This window comes from Carlito syrichta, unplaced genomic scaffold (genome assembly GCF_000164805.1).
Source record: "Carlito syrichta isolate Samal-C Ts95f unplaced genomic scaffold, Tarsius_syrichta-2.0.1 Scaffold304751, whole genome shotgun sequence".
Lineage (NCBI taxonomy): Eukaryota > Metazoa > Chordata > Mammalia > Primates > Tarsiidae > Carlito > Carlito syrichta.
The window spans coordinates 360,153-371,701 of NW_007248847.1; the positions used below are offsets into that span (position 1 = coordinate 360,153).

Here is an 11,549-nt window from a genome sequence, read left to right on the forward strand (position 1 = left end):
GCCCCAGCCACGAAGGACAAAGCAGACACCCCGTCCCCCCAGGAAGGAGGATGTCTGCAGTCCTGCCCCTGCCCCGTCTGCTGGGCCCAGGCCCAGCGAGCCAACCCGGGCCACACTGGCACCAGTAGCCCCTATGCTTCCCTAGTGCCTCTGCTCTGCCCCCGCCAGCCCCTCCAGAGACTCGGGGAACAGGTTGGCCCACCGCCAGCCATGCACGCCCCTGCCCACCCCCCTTCCACATCTGGTGCGTGCTGGCCCCTGGAGCTGCCCCTCCCCTCACCTGGTGCCTGCTGGTCTGTGGAGTTCCCCTCCACCTCCCCCCCACCCCGCATCTGGTGCCTGCTGGTCGTGGAGCGGCCTCTTCCTCCACCTCCCCATCTGGTGCAGGTGATCTATGGAGTTTCCCCCCACTACCACCCTCGCCCCCCCGGCATCCGGTGCATGCTGGTCTGCGGAGTTCCCCCCACCACCTCCCCATCTGGCAGGTGCTGGTGGATGGAGCTACCCCCCCATCTGGCATGTACTGGTCTGTGACGTTCCCCCCACCCCATCTGGTGCGTGCTGGTCCCTGGAGCTGCCCCTCCCCTCCGCATCTGGTGTGTGCTGGTCTGTGTGGTTCCCCCCACTCTCCACATCTGGCGCTGGTCCCTGGAGCTGCACTGCCCTCCCGTGGCTCTGTCTGAGCTGGCCTACGCTCCTGCTGGCTTGGGAACTCAGGACATGCTGGGATGCCCTGCAGGCGTCCAGCAGAGCCCCAGGTGGGGTTGCTCACCTGGGGCTTGGATCCCGGGGTCATGGGCCCACTCAGGTTGTTCAAATCCCAGATGAAGATTTCAGACTCGCTGGCCCCAGAGGCCAGCAGGTTGCCCTGTAGGAAGTCAAGGGATCAAAAGACACGGCCCAGGGAGAGGCAGGGCAGGGAAGGGGGACAGAGGCCACATCTGGGGCGTCCTAAGCCGCCCCCGTAGCAGCCTGGAAGGGGTCCAGAGTGGCAGCCCCGAGGCCGCAGATGAGTGCTTCCTGGATCTGCTGCCCCAGGACCTGGCCACCTGCGCCGCCCAGCACAGTACCTGGAAGGGTTAAAGTCGAGGGCTCTGACAGCCTCCGTGTGCTGCTGTCTCTGAGCAGTCACAGGCTCCTTCCCCAAAGACAGGATGTGGACTACGTTGTATATGGTGAGCACGCCATTGTCCCCGCCGCCTGCAAGGACCCCGAAGCCTTCTGGAAGCCCACTGTCCAAGCTCCCCCAGGTCAGCTTGTGAAACCTACAAGGAGGAGGAACTGGCATCAGGTCCGCGTCCACAAGCAGAGGACGGGCACCCCAGCCAGCCTCTGCCACGCTGCAGCCGTTGCCACCCCAGCCCGGACCCACCTGGCTCCCCCATTCCAGCCAAAGAAGGGATGACTCTTCTGCCCAGTCCCGCCCGTGCTCTGAAACAGCCTCTCAGTTCTGCAACACTCAAAGCCAGGAGGCCACTGCCTCTGAGCTGTGTGTGTGTGTGTGTGTGTGTGTGTGTGTGTGTGTGTATACATGAGGGGGACCCCAAAAAGCCCAGAATTTATTTACAAAAAATTGTGTATTTATTCTTCCATGTTTATACTTCAGCCACCTTCAAAGTCCTCTCCGTTTGATGTACCTATTGAGATGTTTTTTCCACAGCTCAACACAGTTTCTGAATTCGTCCATTCTGAACCCTTTCCGTGCTACTACCGTTTTTTGTTTCACCTCTCCCACATCGGCAAAATGTTTCCCTAGCTGGCAGAGGGAATGGAGAACACTTACCTAGCGGGGGGAGCCTGTACCGCAAGTGACCACCCTCCAAAAAACAATTCCAGTTTTTTTTTTTTTTTTGGCTTCTCCACATGCACACGCGTGTGTGTGTGTGTTTTAAAGTTAATCTTGGGGGGGGCTCTGCTAAATACTTCAAATAGATTACTTCATGTAATCCTCACTTCTCAAATATTAGGTAACAGCTTTTTTTTTTTTTTTAGAGTTGGAGTCTCGCTCCATTGCCCAGGCTAGAGTACAGTGGCACACTCACAGCCACCCCAGTCTCAACCTGCTGGGTTCCAGCGATCCTTCCGCCTCAGCCTTCCAAGGATCCAGAACTACAGGTGCGCGCTACCACACCCGGCTAATTTTTTTTTTTTAATTTATTGTAGAGACGAGGTCTCGCTGCCCAGGCGGGTCTGGAACCCACGGGCTCAGGCAATCCACTCACCTCAGCCTCCCAAAGGCGCAGGATTACAGGCTGAGCCACCGAGCCCGGCTCTGAGGCTGCCTCTAACAAGACCTTCTTGCACAAAGGAACCAGGTGGGCCCTGGACCCTCGCAGACAAGTCTGGGGCCTCCGCTGAGCCCTGCACCCTCGCGGGTGGTCTGTCTCCCCTTCTCAGCCGCTGGCCAGGGACGTGTCCACAGCCCTTCAGAGGAGCCAGCTTCGCGCCCTGAGGCTCCAAGATCCCTAACTGGGGTGGACACTCCCACACCCAAATGGTCGGCCAAGAGACCGAGTGGGGTGACAGGACAGGAAGCTGTCGGGCCAGTCACGGGTCGGAGCCAGCCCGGGAGAAGCACGGACTCAGCCCAGGCCGGCACCCAAGCAAGAGCGCAGAGCCCCATGGCGCTCGCCAAGGCTGCACTGATCCCAGATCACCAGGAGGCGTTTCCCCAGGGCTCGGAGGCGGTGTGCCGTCCAGGGGCTGGCACTCGGGGGCAGGGGCCATGTCAACAGAGCAGCCAGAGGGGCCCACCGCGGTCACCCAGGGACGAGAGGGGGAGTGGCCAGGAACGGTTCTCATGGGAAGGAGAGGCTGCAGCGCCCTGAGCGCGGTCAGAACATGGTCAGAACATACGACGCGGCCCCGAGGCAAAGGGTGGGGAAGAGGACAGGTGCCTTGAGCGGCTAAGGTGAAGCACACAGGTGTGAGCTGCGATTTTCTCTCCGCCTGCAGGAAGCTCATTTCTGTTATTAAGCACCTGCCTAGAGGGCAAAGCTGGGGCCTGGCAGGTTGTGACAGGGAGGCAGGTGGGAACATCTGGGTGGAGCTAAGAAGGAAGGAGCCTGGTTGTTCATTGGGTCAGGAGTGTCAGCCGCTTGCTCTTCAGATGGCCGGGGGACAAGGGAAGCCGTGTGTGTGTGTGTGTGTGTGTGTGTGTGTGTGTGTGTGTGTGTGTGTGTGTCTAGGTATGTGTGTGTCTGCTAGACATCCTGAATTTACAGTGGAGAAAACGGGAGATGGGGGGAAGATCGTGGAGAGGGCAGCAAATGCGGTAAAATGTTAACAAGGAACAAATCTCAGTGAAGGTCGTGTTCATTGCACCATTTGGCAACTTTAAATTAAAAAAATTTTTTTTGAGTCAGTTTCTCACTCTGTCACCCAGGCTGGAGTGCAGTGGCATGATCACAGTACCACAGTCTCGACTTGCTGGGCTCAGATGATCTCAGCCCCCCGAGTAGCTAGGGCTACAGCTACTCGCCACCACACTCAGCTAATGTTTTGATTTACGGTAGAGACGGGAGCTTGCCAAGTTGCCCAGGCTGGTCTCGAACCCCTGAGCTCAGGCAATCCTCTCGCCTCTGCCTCCCAAAGTGCTGGGATGACAGGTGTGAGTCACCGTGCCCTGCCAGTTTAAATTTTTAAAAAGCTAAAACACACACACACACACAAGATGGCTTAGCCAGGTGCAGCGGTATGTGCTTGTAATCCCAGCTACTCGGGTGGTTGAGAGGGGAGGATCACTTGAGGCCAGGAGTTCAAGGTCACCCTGGGCAATATAGCAAAACCCCATCCCTAAAAAAAAAAAAAAAAAAAGAAGAAGAAGAAGAAGGTGGCCTTTGGCTTGAAAATAGGAATGAGAGGCTCCAGGAGAAGGTAGAGGATGAAGCGTTTCCACAGGACGGTGGGAACTCACAGCGTGAACTGCAGCTCCACTAAAGAGGTTCCCAGGCCACATTGGCAATGACGGAGGTGCGTGGAACCTCAGAGCGATGGTGGCACCAAGGGAACATGCAGGGCCTTTGCTGCCAACTGGGCCAAAGGCCCAGGCAGGCCCTGGGAACCCCACAGGCGAGAAGTGCCCGGGTGACTCTGACAGGTTGCTCGTGAGGAGACCTCTGCCAGTGCCATCAGGCTGCACGTCAGCCCAGGCCACGGGGCCACGGCTGGGTCTATGAGGACAGTGCCAGCCTCACACCTGGCTCGTGGTTCTGCTTCCAGCAGGTGGGAAATGGCGCTGGAAAGAAGAAACGGAGGCTGGGAGCGCAGGAAGCTGTACCAGCCGAGCTCCCGGCGGCCAAGCCCCCTGCCTCACGGCTGGAGACGCCTGCGGAGTCAGGCCTTGCGGCCGGGACTGGCATCTCTGCTCTGGGTTCTGCCTTCCTCTGCTCAGTATGGGCCCTTCAGGAAGATCCCGATCTCACGTGAGTGAATGAAAGTGACAAAGAGCTCGTCCGCTTCCAGGCCCAAATCGCCTGGGACTCCGGTCTCCTTCAAGGAGTGAGGGGAGGACCCGCACTGGAGATGACGTGGAGGGGGCGACTGAGAGGCAGTCGGCCTTTGGGGATGGCCGTTTTACACCACACACTCTGTGCCTTCCGTCAGTCCTGCATTTACAGCGGAGGCGGCAGGACCAGAGAGGGTGAGTCACGTGTCCACAAGCACAGCGAATGGCAGTGCCGGCTGTGAACCCGAGGAACTCACCAACAAATCCCACGCCCTTCCTGCTCTGTGATCTAGACGCCTCTAGAAAGAGGCCGGGCCTTGAGGACAGAACAGCCACGTGCACAAAATGATATTTTTCCTGCTTGGTGTTGCCTCTTATGTACCCAAAGAGAAGCCACAGTGCTCCCTAAGTGGCTAGGTTGAGATCAAAACAGCATGATGGAAGACCAAGCCCCTGCTTCTTCCCGTCACTGGAGAAGAGGACTTATAGAGTCACAGAGGCCGTGCAGAGCCCTCGCCCATGAAGTGTTGGACATGAACGCTCACCTGGTAACCCAGAAACTCCCACCTCACTCATTCATCCAACAACCATTTATTAAACACAATGCCAGGCACGCTCTAGGTGGAAATATGACCGTGAATAAGACAAACAAAAGTCTCTGCCCACGTGGATCTTTTAATTCAGTGTCAAGGTGTCTTAAGCAATTATATTGCCTCTTTCCTTTTTTTTTTGAGTCGGAGTCTCACTCTGTCACCCAGGCTGGAACACGGTGGCACGCTCCCAGCCACCGCAGCCTCGACCTGCTGGGCTCAGGCGATCCTTCTGCCTCAGCCTTCCAAGTAGCTGGAACTACAGGCACACACCACTACACCCAGCTGATTTTCTGATTTACTGTAGAGATGAGGTCTTGCCAAGTTGCCCAGGCTGGTCTCGAACCCCCGGGCTCAGGCAATCCTCTCACCTTGGCCTCCCAAAGTGCTGGGATTACAGGTGTGAGCCACCACACCTGGACTCATTGGCTCCTTTTTTTTGTTGTTTTGTTTTGTTTTTTGTTTTTGAGTTGGCGTCTCACTCTCTCGCCCAGACTGGAGGGCAGCAGCACACTCCTGGCCACTACAGCCCCGACCTGCTGGGCTCTGGTGATCCTTCCGCCTCAGCCTTCCAAGTAGCCGGAAATATAAGCACGCGCTACCACGCCTGGCTCATTTTTGATTTATTGTGGAGACGAGGCCTCGCCAAGTTGCCCAGGCGGGTCTCGAACCTGCGGGCTCAGGCGATCCACTCGTCCCGGCCTCCCACAGTGCTGGGATGACAGGCTGAGCGACCAGGCCCGGCCCTGCCTCCTTCTTAAGCATTCTCAGCCCCAAAGAGCCACGACCAGGCTGAAGCTGTGCCTGGCTCAGGAAGAGCCTCGCCCACACCCCGGTCTTCTCTCCATGAGGATAAACACTCTTGGCCTAGCCCGCCCTTACCGGGGCCCTTCTGAAATGCCTGCTTAAGAGCCAGATAAAGCCCGTCTTCACCGGCAGATTCTCAAGCGCCTGCTCTTAAGGTGTCCAGGTGCTGAACACACAGAGAGATGCCAGAAAGGGCCAGTGGTGGCCGACCTCCCCCACCAGGTTAAATCTGAAAAGAAGAGGGCTCAACTCTCCGAGGGACCAAAACACACACAAGGGTTCACCCATCCCCAGGCGGAAAGCTGCTCCCAAGACCGGCCACCTCGGAAGCAGGGGCAGGAAGGCCCGTGGCTGTAAGAGACGCATCTTCACCTAAAAGGTGACGGACACGACCTTAGAAGTGGCACCACAATACACGCATATTATTTATGCTGAGCATGGAACGAGTATAACAGATCCTCACGTTTTTCCCGAGGATATGAAAACCTGGAGACCACGGCTTCGGCTGCAAGTCCCGCCTCCATGAAACTGTTCAAAAAGCAGACTGATGGAAAGGAGGTTGACTTGGGATTCCTGGGCCTACTCTTAAATCCTAGCTGGTCAGAGTTCCGGTTCCCTCTGATGCAACATGGAAACCACGACACTTGTGCTCAGGGTGAGTTTAAGGAAGAAGATGCGGCGAGCCCCAGGGCGGTGTCTGGCACGTGTGTATGTGCTCAGCGGGTGCAGGGGCCTGGCCCCGAGGCCTGCGAGAGCCACAGAACCCACGAGAACCCGTCAGTGCCTGCCGGAGTGAGAGAGGGTCATTTGTCCTCTTCTGTGCTGGCAGAAGAGGGTGACATTGTGCAAGGTGGTTATCTTCACCAGAGCCATGAGAGGATAAAGCCAACGTCTCTGGGCTCAAGGAGAGGCCAGGGCCCCGTGCACCCAGGCTGTGTGAGGCATCCCTCTCACACACGTCCTGTCTGACACTGCTTTGCTGCTGACCGGAAAGGTGGGGGCGGTTGTTTTAAAAATTCTTTTGCAAGACAGGCCCGGAGTTAACTTCTCTCCAACTCAGCAAGGCTCCTTCCTCCCCTGCGGGCCTCTGCGCGAACCCTGAGAAGCACGCACAGCCACGGGACGCCTCCTCCATGTCCTCACCAGCACTTGCCCCGTGCGCGCACCCACAGTTCCAACAAAGTACCTGCTTGCGGAAAGCACCCCCTTGCGCTTCAAGTCTGGAGAAGGATCCCTGAAATCGACCTCGAAAATCTCCAACGCGCCATTTGTGCTACAGGAGGCATCCAGCTGCTGGGCTGACGTTCCTAGGCACAAGCGCAGTCGGGAAGAGGCCTGTGAGCGACAGCATGCGGTGAACTCAGGGCGGGAAACGGGGTGCAGTGGAGGCCCAGAGGGCTGGCTTACTCCTTCTCAGAGGGTAGCGCGAAGAAAGCAAGAAAGTATGAGGTGCTTGCCGCGGGTACCAAAACCCCCAGTATGCCCTTGCCTGGGCCACAAGCCATCCCACCCTCCTGGGACCCAAACACTTCCTCTAATGCTTCAACACATTCTAGCCCTGAGTTCTGGACACCGAGCTTCCCCTCCGCCCGTGTACTCCCGGGATCCTAGGCCACCTACCTGTGGCCAGACACGGAGGGTACTGGCTGGCCGGGCCCCACGCCTGGACGGCTGGCCTCTCAAGTTCCTTCAGCTTCATGGTCTGTCCTGCAGGGGGCAGAAAACCGACATGGCCCTCTGTCCACTGCAAACCGACACCGGCAAGCTCGTGCGCCAGCCCGGGGAGCAGCTGTGGACATGCGATCCTGTTTCTCCTCCTCCACCACGAGGTGGGGCATTTGAGGGCAACACGGGGTGACACAAACATGGCTGTCTGCAGGTCCAAGGACTGTGCACTCATCCCGTGACTGAAATTCAATGCCTTAACCCCAAAAGCTCTTCAGCCACACTGGCGGCCGCAGATCCAGGGTGACGACCACCGGACCAGATCATCACCCAGTGATACTGTCTGTTTCCTTGGCTCTAGATATCACTCACAGGCTGATGACTGCCAAGTTCGCGTCACCCACACAAATGTCTCCTCTGAGCCCCACGCTCTGATATGCAATTCCTTTCTCTTTTTTTTTTGGAGTTCTAGTTTCACTCTGTCGCCCAGGCTGGAGTGCAGTGGCACGCTCATGGCCACCCCAGTGTCGACGTGCTGGGCTTTGACGATCCTTCTGCCTCAGTCTTCCAAGTAGCCGGAACTACAGGTGCGCACTGCCATGCCTGGCTAATTTTTTATTTACTATAGAGACGAGGTCTCGCCAAGTTGCCTGGGCTGGTCTCGAACCTGTGGGCTCAGGTAATCCACTCGCCTCAGCCTCCCAAAGTGCTGGGATTAGAGGCTGGGCCACCGAGCCTGGCCTGATATGCAATTTCTAATATAACATTCCCACCTGGATAGAGCAAGGATACCCACATTCGTGTGTCTAAGATGGAACCCTCTCCTCCACTGTCTCTCCCTGCACCTCTCGACCATCCTTCCTCCCGTTTTCCTCATCCTGTAAATGGTATCTCAGCTCCCCAGACACCTGAAAAGCCCCTCTCGCTCCCTCCGTCCCTCCCATTCTCTTCTCCATCCCTCAGTCTCCCTGATTTTACCCCCAACATGTATTTTCATCTGTCTGCTTTTCTGCACCTTCACTCCACCAGCCTTTCTTTTGCTTTTGCTTTTTAAGAGGCAGGGTCTCAGTTGGGCTTGGTGACTCAGCCTGTAATCCTAGCACTTTGGGAGACCAAGGCAAGTGGATTGTCTCAGGCCATGGGATCGAGACCAGCCCAGGCAACTTGGCGAGACCTTGTCTCTACAAGAAATCAAAAATTAGCTGGGCGTGGTCGTGCACACCTGTCGTTCTGGCTCCTTGGAAGGCAGAGGGGGAAGGATCGCCGGAGCCCAGCAGGTTGACGCTGGGGTGGCCTGAGAGTGCCACTGCACTCCAGCCTGGGCGACGGAGTGAGACTCCAGCTCAAAGAGAGAGAGAGAGAGAGACATAGGGTCTCACTTTGTCACCCAAATTGTGGCACAATCATAGCTCACTGCAGCCTGAAACTCCTGGGCTCAGGCGATCCTCCTGCCTCAGCCTCCAGAATAGCTGGAACTACAGGCACGCCATACCACACCGGGCTAAACCACCTGCCTTTTTGAAGATACCATCGTCTCTTACCTGAATTCCTGCAATAGTCTCCCAGCTGGTTATCTCCTTGGTACTCAAACCATCACCCAATTTGTTCTCTGCACAGTGCAGGAGTGAACTTCTATAATAAAAGGACATGCCGTGTTTAAAATCAGTCAGTGGTTTCTATCACACACAGGATAAAGTTCAAGCTCCCAAGTCCTGCTCAAAGGCTCCCCCCTGCTACCTCAGCCTCAGCCTCCCTCCTTTCCCCTATTCATTGTGCTCCAGCCACGCCAGCCTTTTTCCTTTCCTTTTGCCTACCTCAGGGCCTTGGCAAATGCTGTTCCCCATACTGTGAGTGCTCTTCCTTTCAGTCTCTGCATGACTGGCTCCTTATCACATCTTCCTGTGTTCAGTGATAAGGAGCCAGTCATGCAGACTGAAGGGAAGACTCAGAGAGGTGAGCCAGTGGCCCAGTCAAAAACAGCCTCGATTTTTCTTCCTAGCAACTTATACTGATATATTTGTTTGTTTGTTTTTTCTTTTTTGAGTCGGAGTCTCACTCTGTCACCCAGGCTACAGTGCAGTGGCATGCTCACAGCTATTCCAGCTATTCCAGCGTCGACCTGCTGGGCTCTGGCGATCCTTCCACCTCGGCCTTCCAAGTAGCCAAATGACAGGCATGCGCTACCACGCCTGGCTAATTTTTGATTTATTTTAGAGACGAGGTGTCACCAAGTTGCCCGGGGCTGGTCTCAAACCCGCAGGCTCAGGCAATCCACTCGCCTCGGCCTTCCAAGGTGCAGGGATGACAGGCTAAGCCACCGTACCCAGCCTGATGTATTTCTTTACAGATGTTGTTTGTCTCTTCCACTAGCATGTGAACTCCAAGAAAACCAGCACCATATCTGCTTGGTTCACCATGTTGTAACTAGTGCCTGAACCAACGTCTGGCACACAGTAAGTACTGCTCAATAAATACTTGTCGAATGAATGCAGGCATCCATTTTAACTTTGAGGTTTCCAATATAATTCTAATGCATATGCCGAGTGTGGTGGCTCAGGCCTGTAATCCCAGCACTTTGGGAGGCCAAGGAGAGAGGACTTCCTAAGCCTAGGGGGTTCAAGATCAGCCTGGGCAACTTGGCGAGACTGTCTCTACAATAAATTAAAAAAAAAAAAAGATTGTCACTACAATGAATTTTTTTAAAAAGGCAGGCGTGGTGGTGTACACCTGTAGTTCCAGCTACTTGGAAGGCTGAGGTGGGTAGATCACCTGAGTCCAGCAGGTTGAGGTTGCGGTATCCATGAGTATGCCACTGCACCACAGCCTGGGAAGCAGAGTGAGACTCCGACTCAAAAAAAAAAAAAAAAAAAACGAGTTCTTTATAATAGAATTCTAGTGCATATTCAAGGCCCCATCTCAACAGGCTAGCAAAGGGCAGAAAGGTTTTCTTCAAATTACACTGAACTTGAGGGAGGTCACTTGGGGCCTCCCGTGGCCTGCTTGAGCAAGCTGTGCTCAGCCTTGTCTCACCTGCAGAAACAAGGGGCAGCATTATCTAATCCTAATGTGCTTTCCAGCATGAAGAAGGGTCAGGGTTGCCAATTAAGATGTCCTCTCCACACTTGAGCCAAGGGGGCCCTCTAATCACCTGTGGCCACCGACCAGCGCAAGCTGCAGTCTGCAGTCACCAGTGCCACCTGCTGGCCGCAGCCATTTTCACGGTTCTGGAAACATGACCAGTTAGCAAAGACCCCCCAAACCCACGAGTGGCAGCTGCAGGGACCACGGTGCGACTCGTGTGCTCCCCTCACTTCTCAGTGGTTCGGTAAGGTAAGAACTACTACCACCACCACTTTGCAGAGAAGACCACTGGCTAGGCGGGGCGTGGGACCCCATCCGCCTCCAAACCCTTGCTCCTAATCACCACGCTTAGCCTGGTCTCAACTCCTCAAGTGTTTAAACCGAGGGCAGTCTAGGATGTGGGAAGTGGCTCTTCGTCCACTTTGTTTGGGACATCTGCCCACCAGAAGGGCTCCCCCGGGGTCGGGTCGGCCACAGGTGGTGCAGGGGACAGGGGAGCAGTGAGCATTCCATGAAGAGCTGAACGGACCCCTGCAGAAGAGGGCACCGCCACTCTGGCAGGCCAGACCCCAGGGCCGCACTCCGGTCCCTTCGGAGCATGTCCCCAACCTCAGGGAGCACACTCTGGTCGCCGGGAAACATGGTCCCATCTGCAGGGAGCACACCCCGTTCCCCCAGGAGCATGGTCAGCCCCATAGGGAGCAGTCTGGTCACGGCCCGGTCCCCAGGGCGCACACTCCGGTCCCCAGGGAGACACCCCGGACCCCGAGGAGCACGGCCCGGCCCGCAGGGAGCACGCCCCAGTCCCCCGGGAAGGGCGGTCCAGGCCCCAGGGAGCATGCACTCCAGCCCCGGGAAGCACGGCCGGGTCCGCAGGGCGCACGCTCCAGGCCGCGGGGAGCACACCCCGGGTCCCTAGGAGCCCGGTCCGGCCCGCCGGGCGCACACTCCGGCCCCCG

The 11,549-nt window shown here is 56.6% G+C and overlaps 1 protein-coding gene across 1 annotated transcript in view; it reads right to left on the reverse strand.

Moving 5' to 3' along the window:
* The window catches only part of SEC31B (SEC31 homolog B, COPII coat complex component), a 41,519-nt gene that overhangs the window by 24,450 nt on the left and 5,520 nt on the right, over positions 1–11,549 (reverse strand). Inside the window, 4 exon segments of the mRNA XM_021713829.1 lie at positions 773–875; positions 1,077–1,265; positions 7,031–7,151; positions 7,465–7,588. Coding sequence (XP_021569504.1) covers positions 773–875; positions 1,077–1,265; positions 7,031–7,151; positions 7,465–7,588 — 537 coding nt within the window.